At 38.2% G+C, this 18,590-nt stretch overlaps 3 protein-coding genes across 4 annotated transcripts; all 3 read left to right on the forward strand.

Annotated features, from left to right (window-relative positions):
* Positions 1 to 362: 362 nt before the first annotated feature.
* LOC111776832 (probable serine/threonine-protein kinase PBL5) lies at positions 363 to 3,551 on the forward strand. Its single transcript, XM_023656216.1, has 5 exons — positions 363 to 501; positions 883 to 1,120; positions 1,247 to 1,436; positions 2,480 to 2,871; positions 3,193 to 3,551. Exons 1-5 carry the CDS (start codon positions 428 to 430, stop codon positions 3,400 to 3,402), a joined length of 1,104 nt encoding a protein of 367 aa, XP_023511984.1. The 5' UTR covers positions 363 to 427; the 3' UTR covers positions 3,403 to 3,551.
* A 485-nt stretch (positions 3,552 to 4,036) lies between these two features.
* On the forward strand, positions 4,037 to 7,956 carry LOC111776853. 2 transcript variants are annotated; one of them, XM_023656247.1, is made up of 3 exons: positions 4,037 to 4,330; positions 4,639 to 4,812; positions 7,733 to 7,956. In XM_023656247.1, the coding sequence occupies exons 1-3, from the start codon at positions 4,057 to 4,059 to the stop codon at positions 7,816 to 7,818; spliced, it is 534 nt and encodes a 177-aa protein (XP_023512015.1). In that variant the 5' UTR covers positions 4,037 to 4,056; the 3' UTR covers positions 7,819 to 7,956. The 2 variants fall into 2 exon arrangements, with proteins under 2 accessions (XP_023512015.1, XP_023512016.1); XM_023656248.1 differs by lacking the exon at positions 7,733 to 7,956 and adding an exon at positions 7,092 to 7,384.
* A 255-nt stretch (positions 7,957 to 8,211) lies between these two features.
* Positions 8,212 to 18,287, forward strand: LOC111776792 (phototropin-1-like). The gene is made up of 23 exons (XM_023656159.1): positions 8,212 to 8,301; positions 8,847 to 9,557; positions 9,731 to 9,913; positions 11,699 to 11,790; positions 11,893 to 12,199; positions 12,754 to 12,967; positions 13,053 to 13,123; positions 13,199 to 13,305; positions 13,391 to 13,440; positions 13,568 to 13,672; positions 14,517 to 14,576; positions 14,657 to 14,746; positions 14,878 to 14,954; positions 15,070 to 15,154; positions 15,241 to 15,321; positions 15,551 to 15,654; positions 15,728 to 15,777; positions 16,259 to 16,365; positions 16,455 to 16,577; positions 16,737 to 16,788; positions 16,881 to 16,993; positions 17,692 to 17,832; positions 17,938 to 18,287. The coding sequence occupies exons 2-23, from the start codon at positions 8,854 to 8,856 to the stop codon at positions 18,046 to 18,048; spliced, it is 3,027 nt and encodes a 1,008-aa protein (XP_023511927.1). The 5' UTR covers positions 8,212 to 8,301; positions 8,847 to 8,853; the 3' UTR covers positions 18,049 to 18,287.
* Positions 18,288 to 18,590: the final 303 nt, after the last annotated feature.

The following is an 18,590-nucleotide window of genomic DNA, read 5'->3' on the forward strand; positions in this document are numbered from 1 at the left end:
ACAGAAAAGTACAAGGATCTGTCGCATCGCAAACCAGCGCAACCAGCCACAAAATAGTTGGGCTATACAACCCACGCCACGTAAGCCCATAGAAATTACTTTTCATATTACAAACAAATCCTGACGTGTACTTCCATCACATTTGGAAACCAAAATTAAAAAAAAATTAATGCCGACGTGGCAGAGAAACAAACATCCACGTATGCTGCCATACAATATTATCGTTTTCACGCGTCACGGAAGCATTGGGTTAACCGTACCGAGAAAGTTTCTGCACTAAAAAAAATCAAAATTATATAAATTCCACAATAATTATTTATTCTCTTTAGAAAAAAAAAAAATAATTATAATAAACTTCTCAGATTTGACGCCCAGGTCGACAGCTATTCTCTCTCTCTGTTCCCTTGGCTTCATTTTTGGCTGGAAAATGGGATGCTTTCGCCACAGCAAAAAACAGAGGAAAAAATTCGACAGCAATTCACCCATTTCTTCAGGTAATTTTCAATCCATTTTTTAAATTATTTAATGTATTTCGATTTCAAAATCTCTTTCGTTATGATCGATACGCTGTCGTTTTGATATTCTTCCCCCCACATGGACCCAGAAAATCACTCAATGGGACAAATTTATGATTGATTTAGTTTTCGAAATAATTATTTATTATTTTTTTTTTAATCCTTGCATGCTTTATCAAGAAGAACACATGATTTTTACCGTTTTTATTTGATTATTCGTTCAGTTTTTACAAATTCTTGGCTTTTCTTGTGAACCAATGAAGGTTTTAATCTTTAATGTAAAGATTTGAGCATAATTCCTTAAACGACAGAGAATTTAATCGTGTTTTTTTTTTATTATTTTTTTTTTTTTTTTTTTACCTTATNTAGAAGCGGATTTGAGAGTAAAAACAGGGGAAGAAGTAAAAGAGCAGACTCGTGAAAATGACCAGCTGGCGTCAAATATAACCAGAGAGGTTTCCAGTAAAGCAAAAACGAACGAAGAGATAGAAAAATTTACCTTCCACGAACTTGTAGAAGCAACGAGAAATTTCAAGTCTGATTGCTTTCTGGGTGAAGGAGGCTTCGGTAAAGTTTACAAGGGCCATTTGATAAGAATCGACCAGGTAAAATTTTTTTATAATCATATTTAAATTACGTAATTTAAATATAATTGATTATAATATATAAAATGAAATAATTATGGAACAACTCGATTGTAAATACAGTTCTGAACTCGAATTTTGATATAGGTTGTAGCTATAAAACAACTCGACCGGAATGGGCTTCAAGGGGTAAGAGAATTCGTGGTGGAAGTATTGACGTTAAGTTTGGCCGATCACCCAAATCTTGTAAAATTGTTAGGATACTGTGCAGAACGAGATGAACGACTGTTGGTTTATGAGTTCATGCCATTAGGCTCATTGGACAAACATTTACACGGTATGTTATACATTTACTTTAAAAAGACTTTATTTACTCGTCTATTAACTCATTTGTTATATGTAATATTTGTTGGATGATGGAAGTCCCACAACTAATTTAGGGAATGATCATGGGTTTATAAGTGAGGAATACTAACTCCGAGGCATTTTGGGGAAGCCCAAAGCAAAGGCATGAGAGCTTATGGTCAAAGTGGACAATATCATGCTATTGTGGAGAGTCGTGTTCGTTTAACATGGTATTAGAGCCATGCCCTAAACTTAGTCGTGCCAATAGATTGGTAAATCCTCAAATCCTCAATGGTATTAGAGCCATGCCCTAGTCGTGCCAATAGATTGGTAAATCCTCAAATTCTCAAATATCGAACAAATAACTCCTAAAGAAAAGGAGCCAAGCCCCTCCTCGAAGATAGTAAAAAATGACTAAGACTCCAAAGGCCAATCCTCAAATATCGAACAAAGAACTCCTAAAGGAACTAAGACTCCAAAGGAGTCGAGCCTCGATTAAGGGGAGGCGCACTTTGTTCGAGGGGAGGTGTTGGATGATGAAGTCCCCTGTTCGAGGGGAGGTGTTGGATGATGAAAGTCCCACATCATGACTAGCACTTTGTTCGAGGGGAGGTGTTGGATGATGGAAGTTCCACATCGACTAATTTAAGGGGAGGCGCACTTTGTTCGAGGGGAGGTGTTGGATGATGAAGTCTCACATCATGACTAGCACTTTGTTCGAGGGGAGGTGTTGGATGATGAAGTCCCCTGTTCGAGGGGAGGTGTTGGATGATGAAAGTCCCACATCATGACTAGCACTTTGTTCGAGGGGAGGTGTTGGATGATGGAAGTCCCACATCGACTAATTTAGAGAATGATCATGGGTTTATAAGTGAGGAATACTAACTCCATTGAAATGAGACCTTTTGGGGAAGCCCAAAGCAAAGCCATGAAAGCTTATGCTCAAAGTGGACAATATCATTCCATTGTGAAGAGTCGTGTTCGTTTAACAATATTAACTTTGATGTCTAATGAACTGCTAAATTTTTGTGACAGATCTTCCACCCGGCAAAAACGTGCTTGATTGGAATACGAGAATGAAGATAGCCGTGGGCGCAGCGAGAGGGTTGGAGTATTTGCACAACAAAATGAGGCCAGCAGTTATATATAGAGATCTAAAATGCTCGAACATTTTGCTGGGTGAAGGGTATTGGCCAAAGCTCTCGGATTTTGGGTTAGCCAAAGTGGGTCCAAGTGGAGATAACACCCACGTTTCTACTAGAGTCATGGGAACCTATGGATATTGTGCGCCCGATTATGCAATGACAGGCCAATTGACGTTCAAATGCGATATCTATAGCTTTGGAGTTGTTCTCTTGGAGCTCATCACAGGAAGGAAAGTCATCGACTATACAAGACCTCCGAAGGAGCTGAGTTTGGTGACATGGGTAAGATACTTAACTAAAATAAGACAAAATTTGTCTTTTTAAACAAAATTACGATATTACCCTTTGACCTTTTATCAACATTTCGAAACTACTAAAGTAAAAACTCGATGAAAATTGAGATAATGAACAGCTACATTAAATTGAAATGGTCTGACAGTGACTTCGAACAATGTGATGATCCAAATTTCCGTTCTGGGTCATTGTCGGACCGTTCGAATCATGTTTTCTTATAACTGGTGGCTTTAATTTCAGACGTTTTATTGACACGATGGTTTGAAATTTGAGCTGAGTTGGTTCAGGTTGATTGTTTTTGTGTTGTAGGCAAGACCATTGTTCCGAGATCGAAAGAGGTTCTTGATAATGGCGGACCCGAGGCTCGATGGTCAATTTCCTGTAAGAGGATTGTATCAAGCTCTTGCCATTGCAGCCATGTGTGTGCAGGAGCAACCAACTCAGAGGCCAGTAATTTCAGAAGTGGTCTCGGCTTTAGATTTTCTTGCTTCTCAAAAATTTACTCAAAAGAGGGGTTAGTTTGGGATCAAATACACAATTTTAATATATTTTAATTATGTAACTCAAGGATTGATTTTGGGGTAGGATAGGGTTTGAGAGATGCAACAATATTAAATACTGTTTGATAATGATTTTCTTTTTAATTTTATATTTTTTTTTAAATTATACTTTTTTTCTGTCCATTTTTATTATTATTTTTTTTTGCCATTAACCTAAGTTTGGAAATATCCATATATTCATTTTAAATAATAAAAAAGTTATATCATTTTTCGTTGCACGATATTGTCCATTTTGAACATAAATTCTTTGCTTTGAGCTTCTCCAAAAGATCTTATACCAATAGAAATAGTATTCTTCACTTATAAACTCATGATCTTCCACTAAATTAACCAATGTGGGACTCACTACTAATAATCCTCGACAAATATAAATTTAAATTAATATTACACTTCGTTTATAAAAAAATTGAATTATAGGGAAATTAAAAAAAAGGACTATATAATGGAACAACAGATGGAGTAATAATTAAATCTTATCACGTGCACGGCACGAGTAGTGAAATTTCCCGCCGAAAATCGGCGCAACGCCTAACGCAAACAGAATATAAATAGAAGAAGCACAGCCCGAATTCCTACCTTCTCGAACCCCAAACCCTATCTTCGTCGTTGATAAATGCAGCAGAGATCTTCGACTTCGAGTTCGTTTCGAGCAACAACTGACGATCATTGTAGCATAATCTTCAGCCCGGCACAAGAGCCACAAGGAAGATGCTCTCCAGAAACAAGATCAATGGACGATTCCAGCGGTAGTATTCTTCCAGTTTCCGATCCTTCGTGTCGGAAGCGAGATCACAATTCGCGATACAAATTCTCGGAGAGGTGGATTCATTTGATTCCTTTGATTCTGCTCCTCGTCCTCTTCATTCTCTGGTGGTCATCTTATCCAGGTAAATTTCTTCAAGAGTTTCAAGAATCAGTTTCTGATGGTAATTTTTTCGATCGAATATTCTCATTCTCTTCGCAATTTGTTTCTGTTTCTTGCATATGTGATTTGGTACATCTCTCGGAAAGAATGATCTAACCTAGGTAGTTTCTTTTACTTTCTAGTCTTAATTTTATCAAGAATTTGTTGAACTATAGATTTAATTCTAGTTCTACTCTTCTCTTCCATTCTCTTTTTCTTTATTTCATCTTGCAGTTTCTTGCCTCCTCTGTCCAGTAATTTGTAAATCGTTTTTTTCCCCTGCGAATGCAGTGAATTTGGTGATCAACGATGGAGGAATTAAAGCAGTTTATGCAAGTGAGTTTCCGGAGGCGCCGAAGTACATTGATCATGTCGAACTTGCCATCTTAGGAGATGCCGGAATGCACATTGCTTCGAGTCCTCTGAATCTAACCAGCGTTGGCGCTCGAGATTTACGGACACCAGGTAAGATCAATTGAGAAATGAATTTTATCATTTAGAAATCCAATAGTAATTTCACTGAAAATCGAGTAGCTAGGAACTTTGTTGATAGAGATGAGGGGGTGACAACTGACAAAACTATCCTCATAAGATGCATTGGCGTCAGGTTTACTCATACAATATATACATAGGAGAAAAGAGCACCAATTCAATGAAAATATTGTTGATGATGAAAGTCTGTCTCTCTTCGATCCTCATTTATAATCATTTAAGGGAATGATCATGATTTAAGGGAATGATCATGATTTATAATAAAGGAATATTATCTCCAATATTATCTCCATTGATGTAAGTACTTCTGAGAGGCCCAAGGCAAAACCATGAGAGCTTATGTCCAAGTGGACAATATCTTATCAGCATGGATTGTGAAGAGTTGTGGAGAGTTGTGTTGATCTAACAAATATTTTGAAATTAAAAATTAATAGGTTAATTTTATTCTCATCCTAAATACATCAATATTTATGAGCTATAAGACCTATTATAACCTATGGGCCGGTCCAGCCCAAACCAAATATCATTGGACAGATGATCATGACCTTGATGCCTATGATCCGTAGGAGAGGGTAGAGTCTAGTCTATTTTGCGATTGCACATGAGGCACGTGATTCCATCGGCCTTCCTTTTCACTGTTTCTGCCTTTCTGGAGAACTTCACACAAAACAACTGCCAGTTGAATGGGGACCATATTAAGGCCCAAAATTGAATAAAAAAGAAGTGTATATATATATATATATATATGTGTAGGACTGATTAATATTAGGAAAGGGACAATACTTTAGGCAGTAGGTCGTTTGATGTGAGATGTGAGTTCCCATTTCGGCCATCCCGTCCTCACACTCAGAGCCGTGACCCAGATATTAAGCTTAAATGAAATAACAAACAAGAACTAAAAAGGTAATTTCACGTGTCTGTGGGCCCCACCAGCCTCCTTCCTTCCCTCATTCGTCTCTGTCACACCTCACACTCATGATTAGCGACCACTAGGATTTTAGGTATTTCCGCTGCCCAATTTAAAGACCCGGAAATTGGATTTCTTGTGGAAATTGAGGGGAGTTTTTAGACTATTAATAATGGTTTAAATTAGTTTATACGGTTAGTTTTTTTTATTTTTTTTTTCTTTTCATTTTTATAAATTTTTATTGTATGAGAATTATTGTTATTATTCGACAATTTTGGATAAAAAATCATTTCAAAGAATTGAACTAAAAAATTATTTAAAATATGATAACTAAATTTGTACATGTTTTTTATTTTATTTTTTAAATAAACTAATTTTAATAACTAAAATAAAATAAAATTTAAAATATAAGATCAAAATTGATATTTTATTTTCAGAAAATATTCTTGAAGTCTATTTACTTTCCAACAATATCTGAATTGATTGAGTCACTTTGTTGAATTTCTAAATTTACACTCATTTTTATTTTTTAGATTTTTCCTTATCCTAGACGTTGTAATATGTATTAATTTTTACTTAAAATTCTTGACTTCAGGAAGTTAAATTTGAACTTACTTTTCAAATAAAGGTGTGTGTGTTTTTTTTTATAGTTTACTTATTATTTATTTTTTGCTAAATTTACCCTTTCATTTTAATAAAATTGAATAATGATATTAATATACAAGATTAACTGTTAAAAAACAGGATAACTCTGGCCAAGGTTGGTATAGGGTTAATAATTGATTTCCTCCATATTTTTTTATGAAGAAAATATTACCTGCCGGTAATTCGATTTAAAATGTCGTAAAATGTAAAATGTATAATTGAATAATTGAGCCAAATTTTTATAATAAGTTCTCTGCATTCATTATTGCGACCACGAATTTTGAATTATGAAGGAATTTTCTTTTCTTTTCTCCAACATGGATTGTGCATTCTACGTGTTTGTTCAACTTTTTTGTTATTTTTTTATGGATGTTCTTCTCTCTCTAACCTTTTGAGATAAAAGATTCTGATTTTCATTTGATTCTTTAGACACTTGTTTCTAAAAGACTAGATGAGAATGAAGACAATGATAATTAAATTGTACCTTGCAATAATTTTTTATTTAAAAATTCTTCACCGAAAATATTAGGGTTTAAAAAATTAATTCAATCATCAATGTTGTACATTAGTGATGCTTAATTTTGTGTAAATTTTAATATTTATTGAAGTTAAAGAGTGTTTATAGATTTTTACTTTATTTTTTTCTTAAATATTTTTAGGAAATTTAGCAAAATTTAACACAAATAACTATCACCTCCAGCGAAATGAAAAGTACATCAGAAAAATATCCACTCATTACAAGGTTATAAAGGAATGTCAATGGAGACCGTTGGATTAAACTAAGTAATTTTAATTCGTCGGATTGTCCCGTGTCCGTCCAATGGAAGGAGTCGTGAAAAAAAGAATCCGAGACGGCCGGCAGCGAGACATGGTGATACGAAGGGCCAATGGTGGCGAGATGAAGCGGTCGGCTGAGCCACCCATCTGTGTTTTCGTCTTCTTTTGGCAACTCCATTTCCCTCCCATCTTTTCCTTAAATAATATCTCACCAAATAAAAATAATAATAATAATTATTATTATTATATTATTTTAATTTATGAGCAAATTGTGGTATTCAAGACAAATATTAAGAGTTACAAGAAATAAGATAATTTATCACCATCTGTATTTGATATCAATGATTGAAACAACAATCTTTTACAGTAATATTGATGGGAAACAATAATTTTTGCAATGACATGATATTTGTTCATTTTGCTTTGGGTTTCTCCAAAATGCCTCGTATCGAGACAACGTCTATTACTTGCATCCTCAACGAATATCACATTGTCTACTTTGAGCATAAATTATTTCACTTTTTCTTTTGGTCTTCCTAAAATGCTCCTACTAATACTTTGTAGAGTTATTGGAACTTAAAAGAGGCAATGTCAAGAGCCGAGACAAAATCGTACTATTGCTCAAGGTTGAAATGCACACTCAATACTGATGGACACTAGAAGTTTCTAAAGGGGCGATATCATGGCGATGTTGGGCTTTGTTTAAAAAAATTCAGTGAAGTAAATTTTGTCCCGACAATTTTTGTATTCATTTGTGTAATTCGAACTCTACGATTGTGGTGCTTCAAAGGCAATGCAGTAATTGTCATGACTTATTGAGAATAGTTTTATATCGAGAGGTGCAGATCTCTTATAATCTTCGTATTATAATACAAACTTCTCGTAAACTCGAGTTCGAGACTAATGAGTATATGAAACCGAGCTACAATTTACGGTGCATGGAAATTTGTGAAGCATGTGGCATATTTGGGGGTCCTTTGAGGAATGGGAGAGCCTTAACCTTTTCCACTCATTCTTTCAATCCTTCATTTTTTTGATTCCAAAAGGCGCTTTTAAAAAGTCCCGTTTTCCCCGTTCTCCCCACCGCCGCTCTTCTCCGCTTCTTCCAATTCTTTCAACCACCTTTCTCCGAGGTAAGCCTTCCTCATATTAAATAATTAAACAAAATAATATTTGTTTTTATTTTCCTCATTTATGAATTATAAATAAATATTAGATTTTGAAACGACGTGATGAACTAAATTCTTCGTTTTAGATCGTTGTAATACCATTTCATATCCCGTTTCTTTAGAAATAATATATAAATTTTACAATAATACCCTTCATAGTACGAGAGCTAGAAATAGATTGATTGAGGTGTTCGAGCTGGTCACTACACAAGACGGGTTTTTTTTGCCAAATGATCGTAATATCTTTTTAACTTGCATAATTTGTCGTCCATCAATCAACAAAATGTCGTCGTCTTATCTATGTCCTACCGTTTCATGACTAGTCCAGATAGACTCGCACTTCAAAGAACGAAAATATCTGATATTGGAATTTTGGATTATTTTTAGATGATAAAATGATTTTTACGTGTAATTAATTAATTTTTTTTGAATTAAAGTGGATAAGGTTTGTAAGAAAATTATGATTTATATATATAATTCCACATTTTGATATTGTGATGTTCATGCAGAGACCTAATGGAACCGTTGGATAAACCAGCGTCAAACTCCTCGCCTCTCGCGCCATTTCCTCGGGACGCGCGAGGATCGCTAGAGGTTTTCAATCCCTCGGCCGCGTACTCATCCCATTCGATCAACTCCATTTCTCGAGCGAACCCAACGTGGCCAAGTTGGGCGGAGGCGGACTCGGCCAAACTCGCCGCTAAACCGGCGAGTAAAACCGGCGACGAGATAACGTCATGGATGGCCTTCAAGGACTCGAACGCTCCACCACAACCTTCATCGCCGGTCGTCCAGAAAACCATCTCGGCGATTCTCAGCGACAAACCGCCGTCAGAAAAGCCGCAATCGGCGGACGAAGTCGGCTCCGCAGCTTTACGCGCTGCCGAGTGGGGACTGGTACTGAAAACCGATACGGAGACGGGAAAGCCTCAGGGAGTCGGAGTTCGAACTTCCGGCGGCGATGAACCGAATATTAAACAAGAGAATTCCAGAAGAGGTTCCAATAACTCGGTGCGAAGTTCGGGCGACATGTCGGAAGAAGGGGGAAGAGAAAGGGGGTTTCCTAGAGTCTCCGAGGATTTGAAAGACGCTCTGTCGACTTTTCAACAAACATTCGTGGTTTCCGATGCTACGAAACCGGATTATCCGATTATGTACGCCAGCGCCGGATTCTTCAAGATGACCGGCTACACCTCCAAGGAGGTCATCGGAAGAAACTGGTATCCATTTTCAACACATTTATATGCAAATTTCTGCTGAATTTATTCTTTAAATTGAAGTAATAATTATGAAATTGCAGAAGAATTAAGCAATTTTCTTCATAATTGAAGAAAGAAATTGATACTAAATTTCTTTAAATTGTAGTAATAATTATAAATCTTTGGATTTGCAGTCGATTTTTACAGGGTGCAGACACAGACCCTGAAGATGTGGCCAAGATCCGGGAAGGTTTACAAGCTGGGACGAGTTACTGTGGGAGGTTGTTGAATTACAAGAAAGATGGGACCCCTTTCTGGAACCTTCTTACTATTTCGCCCATCAAAGATGATGATGGCAAGGTTCTCAAATTTATTGGGTTAGTCCTTCTATCTCCCTGTTTATATCCATTCGATTAAATTACAAGTTTAGTCCTTGAATTTTGGAGTTTGTGTCGGGTAGATTCATGAATTTTCAAAAGTTCACGATTATGTTTATAATTTTGAAAGTTGTGGAATCAAATATACACGAACAGGGTTATATTTGTAATTTAACAAACACTTCTGTAAGCACGTAGTCTTAAGTCAAAGGTAGGTCCAATAAGAGGGATAAAAGTTCACTAATGTAACAACTCAAGTCCATTACCAGTAGATATTGTCTGCTTTGGCTCGTTACGTATCGTCGTGAGTCTCACAGTTTTAAAACGTGTCTGTTAGGGAGAGGTTTCCACATCCTTATAAGAAATGCTTCGTTCCCCTCTCCAACCCATGTGGGATCTCACAATTCACCCCCCTTGGGTGCCAGCGTCCTCGCTGGCACACTGCCTATTGTGAGATCTCACATTGTTTGGAGAGGGTAACGAAATATTTCTTATAAGGGTGTAGAAACCTCTCTCTAGCAGACACGCTTTAAAACCGTGAGGCTGACGGCGAGATGTAAGGGGTCAAAGCGGACAATATCTATCGGCGGTGGACTTGCGTTTTTAAAGTGATATAGGCACGGTGATAGATAGGTAGGGCAGGGCTATGGATATGAACTCACGAGAGAGTGTACTTTTGGGAGGGAGAAATGAAGTCAATTATGGGAAAAAAACAATTCCAAAGCCATGAAATAAGGAAGCAATGTGTGTGTGTAGGATGTATGTGTTATGAAGGGAAGATTTTGGCATATGGGGCATCCCAAAATCCAAGTACCTTTTATTATGAAGGAGTTTGATTTGTGCTACAACTTACAAAAACATATCACATGATGAACATGAAGTGGGCATTCTCCCAAGCTCCTTTAATAATTTTCTTCCCAACTTTTCTTTTAATTTGTATTGTTCTCTTGCCTATTGATTCAATGCTTGATTGTGATAGAATGTGGGCCTCTCCCTCTTCTATCTTCGTTAAATCTTCACCGTCCGATCTTTTTAGTATTCAATTAGTATTATTGAGTGATCTCGGCTTAGTGAGTCGTTTTGTGAGATCTCACGTCGATTGGAGAGGGGAACGAAACATTTCTTATAAGGGTGTGGAAACCTCTCCCTAGTAGACGCGTTTTAAAATCGTTAGGCTGATAGCGATATGTAATGGCCAAAGCAAACAATATCTACTAGCGGTGGGCTTGGACTATTACAAATGGTATCAGAGCCAGACACCAAGTGGTGTGGTAGTGAGGATGCTAGGCCCCAAGAGGGGTGGATTGTGAGATCCCACATCGGTTGGAAGGGTAACAAAGCATTCTTTATAAGGGTGTGATAACCTCTCCTTAGTAGACGTGTTTTAAAACCGTGAGACTGACGATGATACGTAACTTGCCAAAGCGGACAAATATCTACTAGCGGTGGGCTTGAGCTGTTATACCTTTCTTTCGTGATGAACTGTTGGCACTAGTCCTCCATTTTGTCTCTGTGGACAGAGGAGAAAGGGGGTTCCGTAGGTAGTGGATTGTAACATGAAAGAAGTAAGAAGGTCAACTTCTTTCCATCATACAACATGGATTCAGACAATGAATCTAATATTTTGAAAATTCACGAGCTGTTATTGAACTTTTAGGTTCTCTTCGACACGAAGTTCAATTTTATGAGTGTATGGGACACTCAGTGACTTATTAGATACAAGATCGAAAGTTCACGAATCTATGAGTTTAATTAATTTTTTTAATGGGTTTACTGATGTGGCAGAATGCAAGTGGAGGTGAGCAAACACACAGAGGGGTTCAAAGACAAGATGGTCCGTCCCAATGGCTTGCCAGAATCCTTGATTCGTTATGACGGTATTGCCCTTCCTTTCAACTTCTTTATGATCTTTTACATGAATGTATAAAAAATGTGAATTTAGCTGTAAAAGTGATTAAATTTGGGTAATTTTGTTGCAGCACGTCAGAAGGAGATGGCCACCAGCTCGGTGACGGAGCTTGTGCAGGCGGTGAAAAGGCCACGGTCTCTAAGTGAGTCTAGGCCTCGGGCTCTAAGTGAATCTATGAACCGTCGGCTATTTAGAAAATCCGGCGGCGGCGGCGGCGGCGGGGATAATGACGGCGACAGATTTGAAACTGGTATGGTTAGGCGAAAGTCAGAGAGCGCTGCAGCTTCAACTGGACGAGGAAGTCGAAGGTCGATGCAGCGTATCAATGAGGTTCCCGACAAGAAACCCAAGAAGTCTAGCCGTCGTTCATTTATGGGGTACGGTTTCTTTTTTTTTCCCTCTTTTTTTTCCGCCTAAAATAATATATGTTTTTATATTTATTTACTATTTTTCTTTTAAAAAATAAAAATTTAAATATGGCTTACAAGTGGTATGACAATCTTAGGCCCGGGTCCATATCAAGCTGGAAATAGATGCAAAGGGTTTAGACAAGCACTTCTTTTAAGTTACCGTCTAAATAATAAAGACCCCAACAAAGCAAAACCAAATTCGAAAAGAACAACTAACGGGTAACGAGTAGAGGAGAAGGGTGTCTGAACCCTGAACCCTGAACCCAACCCGAAAACGAGTAAGGGATAATAGGAAGAGGCTAGGAAAGATTCGATCTCGTTTAGAGAGACAATTTGAGATTCCCACAAGGACAGGTAGCCGAATTGTCTAAAGCATGAACAGAATCAACTTTGTTCTGTTGGTCTAGCGAGTAAAAATATATTAACTAAATTCAAATGAACTCTTTTTAATAAATTATATGTTGTGAGTTTGAATAATCTAGACTGAAAGGTTTTTAATATGATCTCTTCCTATGATTAAGGATTATGAGGAAAAGTCAATCAAATGTTGATATCATCGACGTTGAAAATGGTTCCGACGACGATAACGACACTGATGACGACGATAGACCAGATAGTGTCGACGACAAAGTAAGGCAGAGGGAAATGAGGAAGGGTATTGATTTAGCTACCACCCTCGAACGTATAGAGAAAAACTTCGTCATTACCGATCCTAGATTGCCCGACAATCCCATTGTAAGATCCTTACTTCAACTCTTACCGTGTCGGTTTTATGTAATGTAATAATTAAGGAAGTTAAGTGTTTATTATCCATATTCAGATCTTTGCTTCTGATAGCTTCCTGGAGCTAACCGAGTACAGTAGAGAAGAAATCTTGGGACGAAATTGCAGGCATGTTCATACTTCCTATGTAAGTTTAGTTGAATGAACATTACAATATCTGTTCTTATTCTGGATATGTTGTAGATTTCTGCAAGGTCCCGAAACCGATCGAGCGACCGTCAAGAAAATAAGAGATGCAATCGACAACCAAACCGAAGTTACCGTGCAGCTTATTAACTACACAAAAAGTGGTATGCTTGTTCTTGGTTAAGTACTATGATGCTTGTTTGAGTGTTCTTTAAGACTTGTTTTTTTGCTTAATGAATCTCAATTCAGGTAAGAAGTTTTGGAACCTGTTTCATCTACAACCTATGCGTGACCAGAAGGTACACTTCTCCAACTTTTTAACTTTTAATACGTATCTCGTATCGGTCGGATTTCGAGAGGCTGTTTTATGAGTAACACGGTCGTGGTTTTGAGCCGAAAAAGATAAGTGATTGCTTTTGCTAACAGGGAGAAGTTCAGTATTTCATTGGAGTTCAACTCGATGGTAGTCAGCATGTCGAACCGCTAAGCAATTGCATACCGGAAACTACTGCGAAGCACGGCGAAAAATTGGTTGGTTGTTTTTATATGAACATCGTCATGCTTTAAGATTCTCTGCATTTGGAATTTAGTCTTGCACACGAAATGTAAGAGATCAAGGCCACCGCCAGTAGATATTGTCATTTTGGGGTTTCCCTTTTGGGCTTCCCCTCAAAGTTTTTAAAACATGTCTATTAGGAAGAGGTTTCCACATTCGACCCTCCTTCGAGGCTCACCGTGCTCGCTAGCATTCGTTCCCCTCTCCAGTCAATGTGGGATCTCACAATCCCCCCTCTTGGGGATCTAGTGTGTTCGTTGACACTCGTTCCTCTCTCAAATCGATGTGGGATCTCACAATCTACCCCCTTCGGGGCCCAACGTCCTCGCTGGCGCACCACCTGGTGTCTGGCTCTGATATCATTTGTAACAGCCCAAGCCCACCGCCAAATATTGTCCTCTTTGGGCTTTCCCTTCCGGGCTTCCCCTCAAGGTTTTAAAACGCGTCTGCTAGGGAGAGGTTTCCACACTCTTTATAAAGAATACTTTGTTTCCCTCTCCAATCGATTTGGGATCTCACAATCCCACCTCCCTTCAGGGCCCAGCGTCCTCGTTGGCACACCGCACGGTGTCTGGCTCTAATACCATTTGTAACAGACCAAGTCCAGCGCTAACAAATATTGTCCTCTTTAGGCTTTCCCTTTCGGGGTTTCTCTCAAGATTTTTAAAATGCGTTAGGGGAGGTTTTCATACCCTTATAAAGAATGTTTCGTTCCCCTCTCTAACCGATATGGGATCTCACATTAAAGTAATGACATGTATTTCATTGAACTAAATAGAGTATTACCATTTCGTGACGTTGCTCGATTTCCACTGCCAGATAAAAGAAACTGCAGAAAATGTCGATTTGGCAGCTCGAGAACTTCCCGACGCCAATTTGGTACGATGAATACTTATGCATTTCTTGCAACAATTTGAAGTTTCTTTCTGTTTCTCACAAGAAATTTCTTCAACATATAGACACCAGAAGATTTATGGGCAAATCATTCTAAGATGGTTCAACCTAAACCTCACAGAAAGGACAGTCCTTCCTGGAAAGCTATCCAGAAGGTAATGTTTTTACATAAAAGTATATAAAAGTGAACAAAGAAACATGAATTGCTGGTAGTAATCTGTTTATGAGGCTCACAATTTCCGCTATCTCCGCTATCGTTAACAGATGTTGTCCTCTTCTGTTACAGATTTTAGACAGCGGAGAACAGATCGAACTGAAACATTTCAAGCCAGTTAAACCGTTGGGATCCGGCGATACTGGCAGGTTTGTGTTGTTTCTATCCCGTTTATATCGGTCGTGTTCTGAATCGATCGCCGTTGTTTTAGCCGACTGGTATCAATAAGGAAGCACCAATCATTGTTTACATTGTTGGCTGCAGCGTGCATTTGGTAGAACTGTGTGGAACTGATCAATTTTTTGCAATGAAGGCAATGGATAAGGGTGTTATGCTCAACCGTAACAAGGTTTTGAATACATTTTCATTGGTTCATGTTAGAAATTCTATTACATTTCACTTTGCTTTCAACGAACGAGGCCTTAATACGTTCAGGTGCATCGAGCTTGCGCCGAGAGGGAAATACTCGACATGTTGGATCATCCTTTTCTTCCTGCATTGTACGCTTCATTTCAGGTTAGGAAGTTCGATATATGCAAAAAAATTAATATATGTTTATTGGCGTTTCTTACCGAAATGGTTAAGCATTGCTTCTTCTGGTTGGCTCGTATTAGCCTGTGCTTTAGTATAGGTAGTTGTTGTCCCCGTTCCTTTGGTCTTTTCAATGGTAGCTTGTTCGTTATTACGTTCTCGTCCGTTTTTATGGTCTGGTAAATAAAATTCTAAAGTTTGAGCTATTTTGCAGACAAAAACACATGTTTGTCTTATAACTGATTACTGTCCTGGTGGAGAACTGTTTCTGCTTTTGGACAGACAACCCACAAAGGTCTTGAAGGAAGATGCTGTGAGGTAACATTAAGCCAAATCATGGCATTCTAACACTCATTATGTCTAACTGATGTAAAATGACCAATGAATGTAGGTTTTATGCTGCTGAAGTTATCGTCGCATTGGAGTACCTTCATTGTCAAGGTAAGGTCGGGTTTGTGTGAGATCCCACATCGGTTGGAGAGGGGAACAAAGCATTCTTTATAAAAGTGTGAAAACCTCTCCCTAGCACACCCGTTTTAAAACCTTGAGGGGAATACGGAAGGGAAAGCTCAAAGAGGATAATATCTGCTAGCTGTGGGCTTGGGCTATTACAAATAGCATCAGAGCCAGACACTGGACGAGTGTCAGCGAGGACGCTGGGCCTTGAAGGAGGGTGGATTGTGAGATCCCACATCGGTTGGAGAGGGAATGAAGCATTCTTTATAAGAGCGTGAAAACCTCTTCCTAGCAGACGCGGTTTAAAACCTTGATGGAAAGCCCATAAGGGAAATCCCAAAGAGAACAATATCTATAACTAGTGGGCTTAGGCTTGAGCTTGAGCTTGGGCTGTTACAGCTTGGGATAGAGAAAGTGAAAAGTGACCCTTCAAGTTTCTTGCTCTGAATTTTACGTGTTGTTTCAGGGATAATTTACCGGGATCTGAAGCCCGAGAATGTTCTACTACAAGGCAATGGACACGTTGCCTTGACGGATTTCGACTTGTCATGTTTGACGTCTTGTAAACCTCAGGTATCCCAATTGTTCAACATCAATAGAGTGTAAAGTTTTCATTTACAAGTCATAGGACTTCTCTTGATGTGAATTCTGCAATTCTGCAGCTTTTGCTTCCAACAACAAATGAGAAGAAAAAACAATCAAGAGCTCAACAGGCTCCCGTCTTTATGGCCGAACCTATGCGAGCATCGAACTCCTTCGTCGGAACCGAAGAGTACATAGCACCGGTTTGTATTAGCAAACGCCAAACTTCAACTCCAAAACAACAAATACTATAACATTTGTTCATTTCACGAAACTTCAACTCTGATTTTTTCTCGTTTTTACGTGTTATGAATGTGTAACTCGTCGAGTTCTATATCGTTTTCGGTGTTGAATTCTTGCAGGAAATTATTACTGGGGCTGGCCATACTAGTGCAGTGGACTGGTGGGCTTTGGGTAATTTTCATTATGCTCTTTTCTTATTGAAAATATTTGAGGATTATATTTGAATTCCCTTTACTTATGTTCCCTTATGGCTTATAATTCAGGTATCCTTCTATATGAGATGCTCTATGGCTACACACCCTTTAGAGGGAAGACAAGGCAAAAGACTTTCGCCAACATTCTTCATAAGGATCTTAAGTTTCCGAGAAGTATATCGGTAAAGACTTCGAAGTATCTGACCCTTTACTGCTCAATTGTTCCTAATATAGAATGTGAGGTCTCACGTTGGTTGGAGAGGGGAACGAAGCATCCCTTATAAGGGTGTGGAAACCTCTCCCTAACAGACGCGTTTTAAAACTGTGAGACTGACGACGATACGTAACGGGTCAAAACGGACAATATATGCTAGTGGTAGGTTTAGGCTGTTACAAATGGTATCAAAGTATGACATCGAGCGGTGTGCCAACGAGGACATTGACCCCTGAGAGGGGTGGATTGTGAGGTCCTATATTGGTTGGAGAGGGGAACGAAGTACTCCTTACAAGGGTGTGGAAACCTCTCCCTAACAGACGCGTTTTAAAACTGTGAGGTTGATAGCAATACCTAACAGGCCAAAGCGGACAATATTTGCTAGCAGTGAGTTTAGGTTGTTACAAATGGTATTAGAGCCTGACACTGAGCGGTGTGCCAGCAAGGACGTTGGGTCTCTAAGGGAGTGGATTGTGAGGTCCCACATTAGTTGGAGAGGGGAACGAAGCTCCCCTTATAAGGGTGTGAAAACCTGTTTCTAACACACGCATTTTAAAACCATGAGGCTGACAACAATACGTAACAGAGGTGGGCTCGGGCTATTAGACAGAAATCCTCTCCTTTTAATTGGAATACATTTAAGTCTTCTATTTTCTTATGTTTCAGGCAAGTCTCAGTGTGAAGCAGTTAATCTGTAGGTTACTGCATAGAGACGCCAAAAACCGATTGGGTTCTCGAGAAGGAGCGAATGAAATCAAACGACATCCTTTCTTTCGAGGCGTTAATTGGGCGCTCGTTCGATGCATGGTAAACTACAAACAAAATCTCATAAGTGCTGCTGAACATATTTTATCTTTTATCATCATGTTCATAGAGAAGCTTCATTTCATAACATATCCGGTTGTTTTTCAGCATCCTCCCGAGCTCGAAGCGTCTCTTTTCCTGACCGTCGAACCCGAAAAAGATGCTAATAATAAAGCTCCAGATTTGGACATAAAAGCTCTTGACCTCAGTGTGTTCTGATGATCATAAGTTTCGTTGTTGGTTCTGATCAAAATCACCTTCCTAGTTCTGCAGCATTGGGGACCGTTGGATCGCTTTAGCTTGTGAAATTTTGTTTGGCTTCAAAGCTTTAAATTTTTTAGTGCTTATTTAATCTTTTTGCCCAATGTAATAAGAATGTTGTAATGTAATGGTGGTTGGTGAAATAATCTCCTATGCCTCCTTTTTTTAATAATTTTGTTGGTCTGAGTTATTTTTCATTGTCATTTGTTGACTTTCATAGATATATTTTTATTTTTTTCGGAGCATAGTCAACCTTTTGACTTCAAGTGAGTCAACCGCTATTAAGCTATACTCAAATTGATAATGAATAAAAAGACTTCTAATTAAATAAAATATATCTTACACATAAAAATTTTAGAGTATTTTTCGGTTATATTACATAAAATAAGATAGAATTGATTAAAATCGAAAGAATGAGATGTAAACCTGACTGATGATCACGGGTAGTAAGATAAAAATTTACTGATAAATAAAAATTTATTGATAAATAAATTTAGATA

This window comes from Cucurbita pepo, chromosome LG16 (assembly GCF_002806865.2).
Source record: "Cucurbita pepo subsp. pepo cultivar mu-cu-16 chromosome LG16, ASM280686v2, whole genome shotgun sequence".
Classification (NCBI taxonomy): Eukaryota; Viridiplantae; Streptophyta; class Magnoliopsida; order Cucurbitales; family Cucurbitaceae; genus Cucurbita; species Cucurbita pepo.

What these genes read in the sequence shown, in the direction of transcription:
- LOC111776832 (XM_023656216.1), top strand. Translation starts at nt 428, where the DNA reads ATGGGATGCTTTCGCCACAGCAAAAAACAGAGGAAAAAATTCGACAGC. An exon ending in ATTGGACAAACATTTACACG is followed by an intron (nt 1,437 to 2,479) that starts GTATGTTATACA and finishes TTTTTGTGACAG; the next exon opens with ATCTTCCACCCGGCAAAAAC. An exon ending in AGCTGAGTTTGGTGACATGG is followed by an intron (nt 2,872 to 3,192) that starts GTAAGATACTTA and finishes TTTGTGTTGTAG; the next exon opens with GCAAGACCATTGTTCCGAGA.
- LOC111776853 (XM_023656247.1), top strand. Translation starts at nt 4,057, where the DNA reads ATGCAGCAGAGATCTTCGACTTCGAGTTCGTTTCGAGCAACAACTGAC. An exon ending in CTGGTGGTCATCTTATCCAG is followed by an intron (nt 4,331 to 4,638) that starts GTAAATTTCTTC and finishes CTGCGAATGCAG; the next exon opens with TGAATTTGGTGATCAACGAT. An exon ending in TCGAGATTTACGGACACCAG is followed by an intron (nt 4,813 to 7,732) that starts GTAAGATCAATT and finishes AATACTTTGTAG; the next exon opens with AGTTATTGGAACTTAAAAGA.
- LOC111776792 (XM_023656159.1), top strand. Translation starts at nt 8,854, where the DNA reads ATGGAACCGTTGGATAAACCAGCGTCAAACTCCTCGCCTCTCGCGCCA. An exon ending in GATTGCCCGACAATCCCATT is followed by an intron (nt 12,968 to 13,052) that starts GTAAGATCCTTA and finishes ATCCATATTCAG; the next exon opens with ATCTTTGCTTCTGATAGCTT. An exon ending in CGAAGCACGGCGAAAAATTG is followed by an intron (nt 13,673 to 14,516) that starts GTTGGTTGTTTT and finishes TTCCACTGCCAG; the next exon opens with ATAAAAGAAACTGCAGAAAA.